The sequence below is a fragment of the Podarcis filfolensis genome (genome assembly GCF_964270895.1).
Source record: "Podarcis filfolensis genome assembly, chromosome: 18".
NCBI classification, from domain to species: Eukaryota; Metazoa; Chordata; class Lepidosauria; order Squamata; family Lacertidae; genus Podarcis; species Podarcis filfolensis.
Genome location: NC_139622.1, coordinates 13,082,219 through 13,099,609, shown reverse-complemented (window position 1 = coordinate 13,099,609; position 17,391 = coordinate 13,082,219). Strand labels below are relative to the sequence as shown.

Here is a 17,391-nt window from a genome sequence, read left to right as displayed (position 1 = left end):
AGGGCCAGCGGCTATGTATTCGACTTAATTCAAGGCCACACCTCCAATGAAGGGATAAGAGACTGTCCATCTCTGTTCATGAGGCAAAGTGAAGTGGCTGCCTCAGGTGGCAGATCCCCAAGTGGCAGAGTGAGACACAGAGTTCTGAACCACAGGACTGAATCCCTTGAGATGCAGGAAGGATGATAGTTGGACTTTCCACCACAGCCTGGTCCTGACTTGGGTTTGTAACTAGTTCACTTGAGCACCTACAAACCGCCAGGTCCAAGAAAAACTAGCTTGAGCTATCCAACAGGCACCTTCAAAGGTTTAGGGTGGGTCCAGATCACAAAATTTGAACGGGAACACTTCCTAATGATTTCTGCTCAGGAGAAGCCAAGTACTCTGGACCACGATGTTGAATGGGCCTTCAGTAACTGAAACAGCTTTGGGATCTTATAGATCCAGCTGAAACAGGGATTTGCAAGAAACTAGTGCACACATCTCGTTTCGCTCAAGGTAATTTCTGATTTCCTTCCTGTTCAAGGGTCTTCTTGATCTTTTGGAGCTGGAGCTTTCTTTCCCAGCATTTGCACCCAGGAGATTCCCTAAGAGAAAGAGAGAACGATGGCCTACCTGCTGAGGGATCCAGTGGGAGACAGTTCTAGATGATGTCCTTGTTCTGTAGGCATCATAACCCAAAAGCTGCTATTTGGTGGTATCTGCAAGGAAAGAAAAAGCAGGTCTGAATTTAGGCCACTTAATACTATCTAGCAGCAGCGAGAAGTAAGCAAGTATTTGGTCAAAACGTGTATTTTGCAGTATATAAGGACAATTTCAGCTCACATAAGCGCGCCAACACAAGAACATGCAGACAATGTAACAAAAGAGACTGTTCTCAGGATCCGATTTCTCGTTCACAGCCACATTTCAGAAAAAAGTTGCAGAAGGTACTAAACCCATGAAGAAGAAGAAGAAGAAGAAGAAGAGGAGGAGGAGGAGGAGGAATTTATTATTTATACCCCAACCATCTGGCTGGGTTTCCCCAGCCACTCTGAGCGGCTTCCAACAAAACACTAAAATACAATAACCTATTCAACATTAAAAGCTTCCCTAAACAGGGCTGCCTTCAGATGAAGGCTCCTGTGTGATTTCTGTCCATAAGATCCAAAAGAGTCCCACCCACCCACACTACAAGAGGAGAAAGTAAACTCTATCAGGTAGCCCTGTTTCCATAGATAACACTCTCAGTGTTTTATATTATCATGGAATTCATTTCCACCAGGCACTTGGGGTTTCTTACTTTTTCTCTGCGAAGGAACCACAGGCAGCAAAGTATTCCAAGGCTTACAATAAAACCCCAGACTCCAAAAACAAAAAGGTCAAGGGCGAAAGCAGTAATAGAACAAGTAATAGAAGTTTGAATGGCTTAGAAATTCAGGAAATCCTACCCGATGCCGGTGGAGAAAATGGAGCAGGGAAAAATCGTTAGGAGGGAGTCAGCATTTTGAAAAGTCTACTGAGTAAGAAAGGAGAAAAAAGGTCTCAGCTCCCCGAGGGGCAAGAGAGACAAGACAAAGCTAAACAAAACAAACTTCAATGTGAGATCTAGACAATGTTTTGAATTCCCGTGAAACTCAGCCCATTTGGGAGGAACTTGGAGTTTTGTATATACTGTACTGTTAAGGCACTTTTGGAAACATTAGCTTGGAAACATTATTAAGCCCAAAGACTTATTGTAACAACACAGTTGTTGGAAACAGCCGAAAGATATTAATAAGAGCTTTGGACTGTAGAGAAGTCAGAGATACTGTTTGCATTCTACTTTACTTCTCAATATCTATGAAGTATCAGAACTGATCGGTTTGGGACCTTTTCCACGCTACCCTCTGCCAAAAGCAGTGGGGGAATTAGAAGTTTTATATTCTCCACCTTATTAGACTTTCTTCATTACAGACACTGTTCAGAAGGACGGATTCGATCAGGAGCTGAACAGGGTGTGTGTGGAGATTTGTATTTGTATTTGAATGTGTATCTGAATATGCTTGTTTGGACTATAAGAGGCTGTTCTTAAGGAAAGGAAATTGAGATAATCATTGGGTATGGTAAAAGAGAAAGTGAGAGAAATAGAGACACTCAGTGGCGAAAGAGAGAACAGCAGGAAAAATACATTTTTTGGCAAATTGCACCTTGAAACAAACTATTAATTAAAGAAACATGAGTCAGATAGCCAAAACAACCACACCAGGGGAGAGAAGGACATCCAAAGTTGAGATCGAAGGGGAGGGAGATTTTGCAAAAATATTGGCAGAGATAAGAGAAATAAGGAGAAAGGTAAAGGAAAAAACATTGAGGAAAAGATAGTGGAAGTTGCAACAGACTTATCAGGACAAATGAAGGAATGGAAAGTAGAAATGCAAACAGTAGAGGAACAATAAAAAAAAGTTCAGAAAGAAATGAGGGGAAATAAAGAAGCTGGAAGAAGGAAGTAAGTCAGCTCTCAAGAGCAAGTGTAAATGTAAAGTGTAATATATTATGTGTATATAATGTATGTAACTAAAACTAAATAAATAATAAAGGTCATTATATATATAAAAAAGAAGACAGCTGTCAAGAGAAGTGTCTGGCAGTCATGCTTCTTGGATATTTGTGTACATATAAAAAAAAATCATCACAAATTAAAAACTAGACTGAGTTCCCAGGATAGTCATGCTCTGCACCACTCACCTGCTCTGCACCACAATGGCAGCCTTGGGCAGTCCAGTTGTGCCAGATGCAGAACAGCCGATCTAGGAAGAAAATACAGAAGAAAATACAGCTTTTGTCTGTTCTTTTTATCTACCTTGGCCAACTACTAGCCTCCGAGGCAGTTGTTCTGAAAAAACCAGAGCAGAACAATAACAAAACACACAAACACACACACAGGCCTACTCCCTGCAACAAAGACACACAAACCCACCTGCTGCAGATATACAGAAGATATCCTAAAATATATGTATCCTTCCATTTGCACTAGAGATCATTCGAACAATGCTGATGGGGGGGTCTGTTTCAATTGCTACTCTCTGCTGCTTTGTTTAGTTATTTATTTTAAGCACCCATACACAGCTTTTAAAGCATAAAAAGCATTATTGGAATAGAAATCAATACTAAAGTAAACAGTGACCCCGTGTGGCCATTACTGGAATAAACATCAATAGGAAAGTAAACAGTGACCCCATGTGGCCGGTGCTGGAATAGAATTCATGATAATTTCTAGGTGTAAGTTATTTCCAATTAGGAATTTGAATCTGGCTTTTAAATTATTTCCCCTTTCAAACTTTTAATTTATCTCATTTATTTCATTTGAAGCATACTAATGAACTTTATCTCAATGGATCAAGAATCAGTACCTGGCCCATTGATGTAGCCAAGGGGGGGCGGGGGGGGCAGCACTAGAAATCCTTAACTACCTGACCCATTCCATTGGCTCTGTCCCCCTTTCCAAAGTCCTGCCCTCCAACAAAGACCCTGGCTATGCTGATGACCTGGCCCCAAGCTTCCTGGCTGAGTCGAATTTCTCAACATTTCACATTATGTGTAGTTTCAGGATTCTTCACATGAACACCAATTCTGGTTTTGAGAAGACAAATAGCTAACCAAACTTTAAGCAACCTTCTCTCCCACCACAAAAGAGTTCTCCCTTCAAGGTCGTAGCCTCAAAGGGAGCATTTCCTTTCAAAATGGAATCAGAAAAATGAATTTCACAACTTTTAGTTCAGCCCCAAATCTACCTCTAACCACTCAGTTCCAACTGCTGAGGAATGGAATTTTATCAGGAATATTTTATCTGTTTGAACTGTGTATTTCCCCTTCGATGGCCTCGAGTCTTAGGAAGTGAGATTCATTCCTATTCAAGGGTCTTCTTGATCTTTTGGAGCTGGAGCTTTCTTTCCATGCAGACCCTCCCCACCAATGCATTTGCTCCCACCTCCCACAAACGGAGTTTGCGCCTGCAAGCAGAGTTTGGGGCTCCACTCACTGGGCGCTCACATTTCACACAGTCAGGCCACGGATCACACCCTGGCCAGCACCCAGGATATTCCCAAAGAGAAAGAGAGAACGATGGCCTACCTGCTGAGGGATCCAGTGGTAGGCAGTTCTGGATGATGGCCTTGTTCTGTAGGTGTCATAACCAAAAGCTGCTTTTCGGTGATACCTGCAAGGAAACAAAAAGCAGGTATGAATTTAGGCCACTAGCAGCAGCAAGAAGTAAGTAAGTATTTGGTCAAAACATGTATTTTGCAGTATATAAGCACCATTTCAGCTCATATAAGCAGGCCACCTAAAGCAACAACACAAGAACATGCAGGCAATGCAACAAAGGAGACTGCTATCAGGATCCTATATTTTGTTCACAGGTACATCTCAGAAAAAAGTTGCAGAAGGTACTAACCCCATGGTGAATAATAATAATAAGCTATTATTTATATCCCACCCATCTGGCTGGGTTTCCCCAGCCACTCTGGGTGGCTTCCAACAAAACACTAAAATACAATAACCTAAAAAACAGTAAAAGCTTCCCTAAACAGGGCTGCCTTCAGATGAAGGCTCCTGCGTGATTTCTATCCATAAGATCCAAAAGAGTCCCAGCCATTTGTGTGTTTTCCAGCAATACTGGAAAAGACATCGATAGGAAAGTAAACAGTGACCCCGTGTGGCCATTACTGGAAAAGACATTGAGAGAAAAATAAACAGTGCCCTCGTGTGGCCAGTGCTGGTATAGAATTCATGATAATTTCTAGGTGTAAGTTATTCCCACGCAGGAATTTGAATATGGCTCTAAAATTATTTCACCTTTCAAACTTTTAATTTATCTCATTTGGATTCTGAAGCATACAAATGAGCTTTACCTCCTTTTATCATCACAACAATAGCATAATGTACATTGGACCAAGAATTAGTACATGGCTCGTGGACCAAGTAAAGCAATAGAGAGCCAGTGTGGTGTAGTGGTTAAGAGCAGTGGATTTGTAATCTGGTGAACCAGGTTCGATTCCCCGCTCCTCCACCTGCAGCTGCTGGGAGACCTTGGGCCAGTCCCACTTCTCTGAAGTCTCTCAGCCCCACTCACCTCAGAAAGTGTTTGTTGTGGGGGAGGAAGGGAAAGGAGATTGTGAGCCGCTTTGAGACTCCTTAGGGTAGTGATAAAGCAGGATATCAAATCCAAACTCTTCTACTCTTCTTCTTCAATAGAAATCCTTAACTATCTGACCAATTCCATTGGCTCTGTCCCCCTTTCCAAAGTCCTGCCCTCCAAGAAAGACCCTGGCTATGCTGATGACCTGGCCCCAAGCTTCCTGGCTCAGTCGAATTTCTCAACATTTCACACTATGTGTAGTTTTAGGATTCTTCACATGAACACGAATTATGGTTTTGAGCAGACAAGTAGTGATCAGAAATCATGGGGCTGGTGAGCCGCTTCTCATGGCATGAGGGGCCTGATCTGGGCCACAAGTTGGCCCCCCCTGATGGATGTAAACCACAAAGGAGCACATTAGGATGCAAGAGGAAGTGGGACTTACAGGAGATCTCTCCAGGCTGTTGGGAAGATGATCCGGAGAAAGGGCCAGAGCAACTGCAATCCTCCATGACCAGCCAAGCCCAAAACGCATCAGGCCGAGAGAACCAAGGGAGGCAGCGCAAACGCCCAGCAGACGCCTTCTAGAGAAAGAGACAGGCTTCAGGGTTAACCACAAAGTTCATTTGTTTGGCATCCGCATTTGATTGAGTATGCGGTTGAGCAGTGTCAGAAACTCAAGATATATAGGCCCATTTTCATAGTTTTAGATGCCCCAGACTGATAGCCTGCGCCCTGGCTCTGATTTACGTCGGAGCAGAGGCAGATGGGGCAGCGGGACGGCTGGAAGGAGACGATCCTGCTGGGGCTGGTCAGCTGGCCTTGAGCCCCTCTGCCTCCCGACAACCACACCTGCCTTCAAGGAAGGCTCTTTCCCTTTCTTCTTTATATATCGGGAAGGGACCCCAAGGGTCATCCAGCCCAACCTGCTACCAGGCAGGAATTGGCAACCTCACCACCTTTGTGTCCCCAGCACAGCTGGACGCTGCCCTCTTCAATGGCCCTTGGAAGGATCTTTAGGGATCCACTGAGGGATCCACCCTTCTCCTGCAGCTGCAAGTTCAGTGACGCCATGAAGCCCCCCTTGCCATCCCCTTTGGCTGACTGAGGTTCTCGGGGTGACTGCACATCTGCTAACAACATTTCTCCCTCCAGGCAAAGGAAAACCAGGAGCCTATTCTGAAGGCTCATCAATGTAGAAAGAGCTTTTCTTTGGAGCACCTCTCTGCCACAAGTGTCCCAAACTGATTTGTAAATATTAATTATTCCTACTTTATTGATCTGAATTACTCAAATGGCTTCTAGTGCTGGCCACTACAGCAGGGGCTGATCCCCATTTCTTGTTGTGGTGTTCAATTCAGAGTATCTGTTTCAAAAATCAAACAGAAAGTAATATAGGGTTGCCATGAAGGCTGGGGTCTTCTAGACCCAAACTGGGTTTTGGGATGCTCCATTAGACAAATCAGCCAGCTCACTGCCTCTCTAATTCACTGGGCATTCAAGTATTTGCTTGCAAATTAATTATCTTTTTTAATTTAGGCCTCTTCAAACAAATTTATCTCAAGATGTAACGTGCAAGTGTACCACTTTGGGATGCTAATTCATCTCGGCTTGGATTATGTGGATAAATTGATAGGTGAAAGAATCAATTCCCTGGTTAAAGCAATGGTTCATCTGAAGAAATTAAGTTTTCAACACATTGCTTTGTCACCTTTAGAAAAGGAAAAAGGAGACAAACCTCACCAACATGGGGGAAGCCAGGAGGAGCTGCCCTACCCCATTCAAATAAATAAAAACACTTTACTGTATTTTAACTGTACTGTGCCGCTTAGGGGGGTCGGTGTGATATATCAGGACTGGGGTGGTTTAAAAATGTTCTTAAGTGTTATGTGTATATTTCTATTTTTTCCCCTTTTACCTTCATGTCTGCAGCTGAGTTTTCCTCCACCTCCTCTTCTCCCTTCATCAGGCGAAGTTTCTTCCTCCTCCTCTTCCTCCTTTTCAGAGCAGGAATTCAGACCTAAGAAATATCAGTAAGGTCAATTATTTCACAAGAAGGGAAAGAGGGGTCCCCGTCCAAGCAGACATAGAATATGTCCAGCCCAGATTGCAGCGGAAGTAAGAATCAAGTGGGAAAGGAGCCAGCAGACGACTAACGGGAAGAAATGTGCTTTTCCCCGTTTCTTCCTTCTGAAGCACTTTCCCAAGAATCATATAATGGTGCATCTAGCGGGAAGGGACCCTAGGGTCATCCAGCCCAACCCGTTGCAATAGTGGAAAAGACATGGATAGGAAAATAAACAGTGACCCCGTGTGGCCATTACTGGAAAAGACATCAAATAGTATTTCCAAACAGGAATTTGAATTTGGCTTTAAAATTATTTCCCGTCAAACTTTTAATTTATCTCATTTGGATTCTGAAGCATACAAATGAACTTTACCTCCTTTTATCATCACAACAATAGTATGATGACATGTTTTTTGTCCTGATTTATGATTAATAAATCCATGGTTCCACAAGCCTCACGCCACTCTTTGTGCGCCGTTAGCTCGGCTCATATGTCCTGGCTTTTAAGCCTGGGTCGCTGATTTATGTCGGAGCAGAGGCAGGTGGGTCTTCGCAGCAGGACGGCCGGAAGGAGACGATCCTGCTGGGTCTTGCTCCCCTCTGCATGCCGACAACCACAACTCACTTCAAGAAATGCTCTTTCTCTTTCTGAGTCTATATCGGGAAGGGACCCCAAGGGTCCTCCAGTCCAACCTGCTACCAGGCAGGAATTGGCAACCTCACCCCCTTTGTGTCCCCAGCCCAGCTGGATGCTGTCCTCTTCAGCCAGTTCAGTTCCGCCATGAAGCCCCCCTTGCCATCCCCTTTTGCTGCCTGAAGTTCTTGGGGTGACTGCTCATCTGCTAACAACATTTATACCTCCAGGCAAAACAGAAAGCAATGGAGGGTTGCCATTAAGGCTGGGGTCTTCTTGATCCAAAGTGGGTTTTGGATGCTCCATTAGACAAATCAGCCAGCTCCCTGCCTCAAGTATTTGAATGCCCAGTGAATTCAAATATTATCATTTGTGTGCTAGTGTACGTGCTAGTGTACCCCTTGGGGATGCTAATTCATCTCCGCTTGGATTACGTGGATAAACCTATAGGTGAACGAATCAATTATCTGGTTAAAGCAATGGTTCATTGGAATAAATTAAGTTTTCAACACATTGCTTTGTCCCCTTTAGATAGCCTAACAAGAACAGGAAAAAGGAAACAAACCTCACCAACATGGGGGAAGCCAGGAGGTGCTGACCCACCCCAATCAAATAAATAAAAACACTTTACTGTATTTTTACTGTGCTGGTTAGGGGGGTCAGTGTGATATATTGTTTAAAAATGTTCTTAAGTGTTATATGTATATTTCTATTTTTTTCCCTTTTACCTTCATGCCTGCAGCTAACTTTTCCTCCACCTCCTCTTCTCCCTTCATCAGGCGAAGCTTTCTCCTCCTCCTCCTTTTCAGAGCAGGAATTCAGACCTAAGAAATATCAATAATGTCAATTATTTTCACAGGAAGGGAAAGAGGTCCATGTCAAAGCAGACCTATAATATTTCAAGCCCAGATTGCAGTGGAAGAAAGAATCAAGTGGGAAAGGAGCCAGCAGACGACTAACTGGAAGAAATGTGTTTTTCCCCGTCTCCTCTTTCTGAAGCACTTTCCCCAGAATCATATAATGGTGCATTTAGCTGGAAGGGACCCCAAGGGTCATCCAGTCCAACCCGCTGCAAGGCAGGAATCTGCGAAGGAACCACAAGGGTTCATTTCATCATCATAATAATAATAATAATAATAATAATAATAATAAGTGGAGGAATTGGGATCTTGAGGAATTAGCTGGTTTCAAAACCACTGCTTCAAGCAGTGCTTCATCTGCACAATACACTGTTCAGGTACAGTTTCCAATACATTAAAGGCGGCCTGAGAGGGAAAGCAATGGAGACCTGCACTTTATTTTATATAAAGAATAAATTCTTATCACAGCCAGTTCCTCTGGAGTTGCTTCTCCCCCCAATTCAAATAAATAAAAATACTATACTGTTAAGGCTTAGGGGGGAAGAGGCCATGTCCCACTTGGGTGGGTGTGATTAATAATAATAATAATAACAATAATTATTTAACAGTTAATGATACTCATAATTTATTACTCTTTCCCAGCCACCAGCAGGATATTTTTTAAAAACGAGAAAACGTCATATACTCCAAACTTCCCTCACCCTTTTATAAGAATAACCATGATAATTGTTGGCAAGTTTGGGGATGGGATAATAATAATAATAATAATAATAATAATAATAATGGAGGAAAGTGGCAAAGGAGTGGCTTTTATATTCTATTTATATTTATATTTATATTTATTTTTAACTTCCACTGTCAAGTGGAAAGGATACATTCAGGCAAAATATTTGTAACATGTAGTCTGTAATTTCCGCAACAAATACATTGTTTCAGATACAGTTTCCAAGATACAATTCAAATAAATAAAAATACTAGATAACAAGGCTTACGGGGAAACAGGCCATGTCCCACTTGGGTGGGTGTGAATAATTATAATAATAATATTTAATGATAATATTATTGTATTACTCTTTCCTAGCCACCAACAGAATATTTTAAAAATGATAAAACATGATATGCGACAAAGTTCCCTCACCCTTTTATAATAATAACAAGAATAAGAATAATAGAATAATGATATAATAGAATAGGATAATAGAATAAGAATAGGATAGAATAGCATTAGAATAGAAAAGGTTAATTAGAATAATAATAAGAAGAATAGAATAGTATAAGAATAGAATAAGAATAGAATAGGATAGGATAATTAGAATAACAATAATAGAATAATAATAATAATATAGGATAGAATAGAATAAGAATAGAATGGAATAGATTAAGAATAGGATAGAATAGAGTAAGAATAGAATAGAATCAGGATAGAATAGAATAATAGAATAAGAATTTAACATATATTTATTTATTATTATTATTATTTAATGATATTTTTTTACTCTTTCCCAGCCACCAACAGAATATTTTAAAAATGATAAAAAATAATATACTACAAACTTCCCTCACCCTTTTATAGGAATAACTATTATAATAATAATAATTTAAAAATGAAGGATAATCCTCATTTATTCCCCTTCACTCCCCACAGAATATGAAAAAGGCGAAAAACAGACTATATTGCAAACTTCCCTAATCCTTTTCTAATAAAAATAAGGATTTAAAAAGTAATAATAATAATAATTTATTGCTATGAAAAAGGCGCCCAAAGGGCGTGGGAAGCAGCTGAAGAGAAGCAGCTGGGAGAAAAAGCGGGAAACGGCTGGCCCCACCCACAGCCCGGCCTGGGATTGGCCCAAAGGCTGACCTATCGCCGCGCGTGCGTCGAGCGAGATGGTTGCTAGGGCGGCCATTTTGGGCAAGGGCAAAGGGACAGAAAGATGGAGCGGAAAGAGCGGAAGAGGCGGCAGGGCCGCCATGTTGGTTGAGGGCAGCGGGGTCTAGCCCCATTTCCCCATTTCATTCCCATCCATCAGGCGTCGCTTCGTCGCCCTGCCGTTCCCGAAGTTCTTGGTTTTATTTGCAGAAATGAAATCTTGTAGCAGCCTGGGTGTTTCCGGTGCAGCTACAGCGTCAGGGCCAAACTGCCTTTCCAGCATATGTTTCAATTGGATGTATTGCCATTGCGTTTCACTGGTTAATCCATACTTGTAATTTTCATGTGGCCAGTGTTGGAAAAGACATCAATAGGAAAATAAACAGTGACCCCGTATGGCCGGTGCTGGAAAAGAATTCATGATAATTTCTAGGTGTAAGTTATTTCCAAGTAGGAACTTGGCTTTAAAATTATTTCCCCTTTCAAACTTTTAATTTATCTCATTTCTCCCGGTCTTTCTCCCTGTTCCCAATATATTTGTCTTAGACTTAGTAGGCTGGAATAGAGATCAATAGGAAAATAAACAGTGACCTCGTGTGGCCATTACTGGAAAAGAACTTTCAGAGCCTACTCTGAAGGCTCATAAATGTAGAAAGTGCTTTTCTTTAGGGCACCTCTAAGTGTCCAAAACTGGTGTGAAGTTGCTGGTTTGTAAATATTAACTATTTACAATAACAGTAATAAACAGCACCACCAGTGTCCCGTAACTTCACCTTTGGAGAAGGCAGGCTGCACCTCTGGAAAGGGCCAGACCTTGTGGAAGTGTAGGGACTGTGCGGTCTTGCCGATTTAGAGAGATAGCTAGGTATTTCCCACCATTCCCTTTGCTCCTTGCTGCTAAGAAGCCTTTCCAGTGGATGGAAGTGGACTTAGGCAGATGTAGCATTCGACATTAAGGAATAAAACAGAGGGCATACAGGCAACCCACATTTGCACATTTGTCTGGGAGCTGCCTTGCCTCTTTTTCTTCTCTTTCCTTTGGCTGCCACGCTGCTGGGCGAATCAGGTGTTTCGTTAAAGGCAGAGCGTTCCCTCCATCTCCCCCTTCTGCCCTGAAGTGTGTGCAGGGAAACCCACTCACTTCAGGAACCCTCGTTTCCCCCCAACATTTCCTTTTTCATGAGTAAGTAGGCTTGTGCCCGAAACATATGGGTGATAATAAAGCCACAAAATCTGACATTGAGGAACGAAGCACAGAGAATTTATCAGTGGGCCTGATTTCTTTCAGATGAACTGAAAGAGTAGGAGTATAAAATGGGCATCCATCATTTGTATTGCTAAGCAAGAAAGGATAAAGTAGCTGGCAGGGAAGGGGAAGTGGTTGGCCATCATACAACTAACCTGGAGGTGTGTTTTTCTGTTTCTTCTTTGTGTGGCACTTTCCAGCTCTTAGGAATATGCAGGCGTCCCTTATGGAGATCCCCCTGCAAGCTTGGTGTTCACAGTACCAAAAGGTGGTAGCATTTAACTGTTAGGTGTCACAGCCTAAAATGAGGCAACCTTGCCATCATACAGTATACTTTTATTTTTTCTTTCTGAAGCACATTCCAAAGAATCATATGGTGCTGCATATATATATATATATATATATATATATCTGGAAGGGACCCCAAGGGTCATCCAGCCCAACCAGCTGCAAGGCAGGAATATGCAGGAGAACCACCACCAACCTTGGTTGTGCTGTCAGTGTTTCCCTATGAAAGGGCACTTTTCAGGCAATTTAAACTGCAGCTGCAAGTTGCGCCATGAAGCACACCTTGCCATCCCCTGACTGGGAGTGGAGGAGGTGCTGTTTACAGTCTCCCCAGGAGTATTTCAACAGTCAGGAGGAGGCCTGAAGCCTTCGGGGTAATTGTACATAAGCTAAGAACATTTAACACTATTTCTCTTTCTTCTTTCTGAAGCCCTTTCCAAAGAATGATGATGGTATATAAACCTCTGGAAGGGACCCCAAGGGTCATCCAATCCAACCCGCTGCATCGCAGGAACATGCAGGAGTCCCTTACGGGGAACAATCCCGCAGCCTTGGTTGTGCAGCAAAAGTTGCCCTCTTACATGGCACTTTGAAGCCTACTTCAGGGATGCACACCTCTCCTGCAGCTGCAAGTTCAGCCAGGAAGCCAACATAGCCATCCGCTATTCTTGACTGGAAACAGAGGAAGTTCTGCTTACATCTCCCTGGGAGCATTTCAACAGTCAGCGGGAGGCCCTGACCCCTAAGCCTAACCCCAACCGTCTCCCTAACCCCAACCCTAACAATGACACAACCCGCAACCCCTAGACTAATAACAGCAGACATACAACTTCTGAGGTAGAGAGACCCCTGACCATTAGGTCCAGTCGTGGCCGACTCTGGGGTTGCGACGCACATCTCGCTTTATTGGCCGGCGTACAGCTTCCGGGTCATGTGGCCAGCATGACTAAGCCGCTTCTGGCGAATCAGAGCAGCACATGGAAACGCCGTTTACCTTCCCACCGGAGTGGTACCTATTTATCTCCTTGCACTTTGACGTGCTTTCGAACTGCAAGGTTGGCAGGAGCAGCGACCGAGCAACGGGCGCTCACCCCGTCGCGGGGATTTGAACCAGCGATCTTCTGATCGGCAAGTCCTAGGCTCTGTGGTTTAACCCACAGCGCCACCCACGTCTGTTCTTTCTGACCTTTGATCCCTAGTCACAAACTAGATTTTCCATGGCCTTTTTTACTCCAACCCCAAATTGTCCAGGTTGTTGTGCACCTGTCTAGAGGTAGCATTTTCATTACGGAGAACATCTCATGAAGAGACTTTCCTGCACCTGCAGCCTCAGGTGTGCATTGCAGGGCACACCCAAAACAAAACTGTCTTCCTGACCCAGGAGATGAAGACTATACTTTTTTGGAAGCCTGTTTATTCTGGCTTGTTTCTATAGTTGTGTATGCAGCTGCACACTGGTGTTGGTGAACGAAACCGCAGACCGATCCTGGTGAAAGCGCACTGCTTTAGGAGACAGGGGTCCCATCCCAACGCTCAGCCCCTCAAACCCAGAGGATCCCAAGACAATTTGGCTCCTACCGTTCTCAGTATGGGTGCTCCTCCTCTTCCGGGTAGGCGCTGGAGGTGGGATGAAGACCTTCTCCGCCATGATGGGGGGGGAGACAGATTAGGGGGGAGAAGGCAGAGTGTTCTCTCCATCTCCCCCTTCTGCAGGGAAGCCCACTCACTTCAGGAACTCTCATTCCCCCCCAACCTTTTGTTTTCCATGCATAAGTAGGCTTTTGCCCAAAACATACGGGTGATAATAAATCCACAAAATCTGACATTAAGGAACAAAGCACAGCCCATACAGAGAAATATCAGTGGGCCTGATTTCCTTCAGATGAATTGAAAGACTAGGAGTATAAAACAGGCATCCATCATATGTATTGCTATGCAAGAAAGAATATAGTAGATGGCATGGAAGGGGAAGGGATTGGCCATCATACAACTAACCGTATGTTTTTCTGGTTATTCTTTGTGGAGCACTTTACAGAGGGCATCCCTTAGGTGTCACAGCCTAAAGTGAGGCAACTTGGCCATCATAAATGTAAAGGGACCACTGACCATTAGGTCCAGTCGTGGCCGACTCAGGGGTTGCAGCGCTCCTCTCGCTTTATTGAACGAGGGAGCTGGCGTATATAAACCTCTGGAAGGACCACAAGGGTCATCCAGTCTAACCCACTGCATCGCAGGAACATGCAAGAGTCCCTTATGGGGAAGAACCCTGCAACCCTGGTTGTGAAGCAAATGTTGCCCTCTTAAATGGCACTTAAATGGCACTTGAAAGGCTACTTAAGTAAAGTTCAGGGATCTACAGCTCTCCTGCAGCTGCAAGTTCAGCCATGAAGCAAACATGGCCATCCACTACTCTTGACTGGAAACAGAGGAAGTGCTGCTTACATCCTCCCAGGCCCTGACCATGACCCCTAAGCCCAAGCCTCTCCCTAACCCCGGCCCTAACAATGACCCAAACCTCAACCCCAAGACTTACACCAGCAGACTTACAACTTCTGACCTTTGTCAAAGGTAAAGGGATCCCTGTGGCACCTGCGTCCCGTAACTTAAAGGAATGCTATTTCTGTTTCTTCTTTCTGAAGCACATTCCAAAGAATCATATGATGCTACATATATATCTATATCTGGAAGGGACCTCAAGGGTCATCCAGCCCAACCAGCTGCAAGGCAGGAATATGCAGAATGACCGCCAACCTTGGTTGTGCTGTCCATGTTGCCCTATTAAATGGCACTTTTAAGGCAATTTAAACTGCAGCTGCAAGTTGCGCCATGAAGCACACCTTGCCATCCCCTTTTGCTGACTGGGAGCGGAGGAGGAGCTGCTTACAGTCCCCCCAGGAGCATTTCAACAGTCAGGAAGAGGCCTGAAGCCTTCGGGTAGATTGCAGATCTGCTAAGAACATTTATGCCTCCAGAAAAGGAAACAACCATGAGCCTGCTCTAAGGGAACACTCATGAGCGTATAAAGTGCTTATCTTTAGAACACCTCTCTTAACATTACAAACTGCTGCAAATTTCCAAAACGCATACAAATACGTGCCAGTATTTGTCAATATAAATGATTCAAATGGCTTTTGGTTTTGGCCCCTGTTGCAGGGGCTCAGCCTATTTAGTCTTGTGGCATTGGGGCTCCAAGCCTATGTGCATAGCGGGTGACAGTCTTAAATCTTTGCTTCACCCCTGCTGTAGGGCATATTACACAGTTGATTTTTAAGGACTGACACACCCCCCCCCACTCCCAAACTGTATTAAGACAGTACTAAATAATAGGGTTTCTATTTTTGGAGAGACCGTGGGAAAATGCAATCTCCCTGACCATCAAAGAATAGAGACTGTTCTCTGGGAGGTTGCCAGGGTTACGGGTGTGAGGATAGGAAAAGAGACACTTCAACCAGCTGTTTGAGCTGAAATCCACCTTTGGAGAAGGCAGGCTGCACCTCTGGAAAGGACCAGGCCTTATGGAGGTGTAGCGACTGTGCGATCTTACCAATTTAGAGAGATAGCTAGGTATTTCCCACCGTTCCCTTTGCTCCTTGCTGCTAAGAAGCGTTTCCGGTGGATGGAAGTGGACTTAGGCAGATGTGACATTCGACATTGAGGAATAAAGCATTGCCCATACAGACAACCCATCTTTTGCAACTGCTGCCTTGCCACTTTTTCTTCTCTTTCCTTTGGCTGCCACGCTACTGGGTGAATCAGGTGTTTGGTTAAAGGAGCTGTTTGGATCTTGTGCCCAAAGATCCCCTTTCCCCCTCTTGCCCCGTTTTGGGAGAAGGAATTTAGCACAGCCCATAGAGACCTGAGAAATAACGGGGGGGGGGGGGACATTTTTTTCAGGAGAACTGAAAGAGGGGTCCGCGTAAAAACAGGCACAGGATCTGCCAAACACTTTCCAAAGAATAATGATGGTATATAAACCTCTGGAAGGGACCCCAAGGGTCATCCAGTCCAACCCGCTACATCAAAGGAGTCCCTTACGGGGAACAATCCTGCAACCTTGGTTATGCAGCAAATGTTGCCCTCTTAAATGGCACTTTGAAGCCTACTTCAGGGATGCACACCTCTCCTGCAGCTGCAAGTTCAGCCATGAAGCAAACATGGCCATCCATTATTCTTGACTGGAAACAGAGGAAGTGCTGCTTACATCTCCCTGGGAGCATTTCAACAGTCAGGGGGAGACCCTGACCCTGACCCCTAAGCCTAACCCTCTCCCTAACCCCGAGACTTACAACAGCAGACTTTCAACTTGTGACCTTTGTCAAAGGTAAGGGTAAAGGGACCCCTGACCATTAGGTCCAGTCGTGGCCGACTCTGGGGTTGCGGTGCTCATCTCGCTTTATTGGCCAAGGAAGCTGGCATATAGCTTCCAGGTCATGTGGCCAGAATGTCTAAGCCGCTTCTGGCAAACCAGAGCAGCGCACGGAAACACCAGTTACCTTCCTGGCGGAGCGGGACCTATTTATCTCCTTGCACTTTGACGTGCTTTCCAACTGCTAGGTTGGCAGAAGCAGGGACCCAGCAACGGGAACTCAGCCCGTCGCGGGGCTTCGAACTGCCGATCGGCAAGTCCTAGGCTCTGTGGTTTAACCCACAGTGCCACCCACGTCCCGTAACTTAAAGGAATGCTATTTCTGTTTCTTCTTTCTGAAGCACATTCCAAAGAATCATATGATGCTGCATATATATCTATATCTGGAAGGGACCCCAAGGGTCATCCAGCCCAACCCACTGCAAGGCAGGAATATGTAGGAGAACCACCAGCCTTGGTTCTGCTGCCCATGTTGCCCTATTAAATGGCACTTTTAAGGCAATTTAAACTGCAGCTGCAAGTTGCGCCATGAAGCACACCTTGCCATCCCCTTTTGCTGACTAAGAGCGGAGGAGGTGCTACTTACAGTCTCCTCAGGAGCATTTCAGAAGTCAGGAGGAGGCCTGAAGCCTTCGGGGTGATTCTACATCTGCTAAGAACATTTATACCTCCAGAAAAGGAAAAAACCATGAGCCTGCACTAAGGGAATGCTCATGAGTATATAAAGTGCTTTTCTTTAGAACACCTCTCTTAACATTACAAACTGCTGCAAATTTCCAAAACGCATACATACGTGCCAGTATTTGTCAATCTAAATGATTCAATTGGCTTTTGGTTGTGACCCCTGTTGCAGGGGCTCAGCCCACTTAGTCTTGTGTCATTGGGGCAGCTGTGGGGCACATTGCACAGTTGATTTTTAAGGACTGACACACACAAACACCCCCCCCCCAAACTGTATTGA

The 17,391-nt window shown here is 44.3% G+C and overlaps 1 protein-coding gene and 1 long non-coding RNA gene across 3 annotated transcripts in view; one reads left to right on the top strand and one right to left on the bottom strand.

The window, feature by feature from the left end:
• The window catches only part of LOC310753232 (uncharacterized protein), a 37,280-nt gene that overhangs the window by 15,210 nt on the left and 4,679 nt on the right, over nt 1-17,391 (bottom strand). Inside the window, exons 4-9 of one of the 2 annotated variants that reach the window (XM_083594288.1) lie at nt 8,529-8,624; nt 7,017-7,118; nt 5,544-5,682; nt 4,093-4,177; nt 2,707-2,768; nt 1,086-1,498 (exon numbers count right to left, since the gene is read on the bottom strand). In XM_083594288.1, coding sequence (XP_083450414.1) covers nt 1,479-1,498; nt 2,707-2,768; nt 4,093-4,177; nt 5,544-5,682; nt 7,017-7,064 — 354 coding nt within the window. In that variant the 5' untranslated portion in view covers nt 7,065-7,118; nt 8,529-8,624 and the 3' untranslated portion in view covers nt 1,086-1,478. Of the gene's footprint in view, nt 1-1,085; nt 1,499-2,706; nt 2,769-4,092; nt 4,178-5,543; nt 5,683-7,016; nt 7,119-8,528; nt 8,625-17,391 lie in introns of those variants that run through there. The other variant, XR_014543295.1, reaches the window with a different exon arrangement.
• On the top strand, nt 611-2,581 carry LOC310753234. The gene is made up of 2 exons (XR_014543297.1): nt 611-722; nt 1,936-2,581. It is a non-coding gene; the product is annotated as an uncharacterized lncRNA (long non-coding RNA).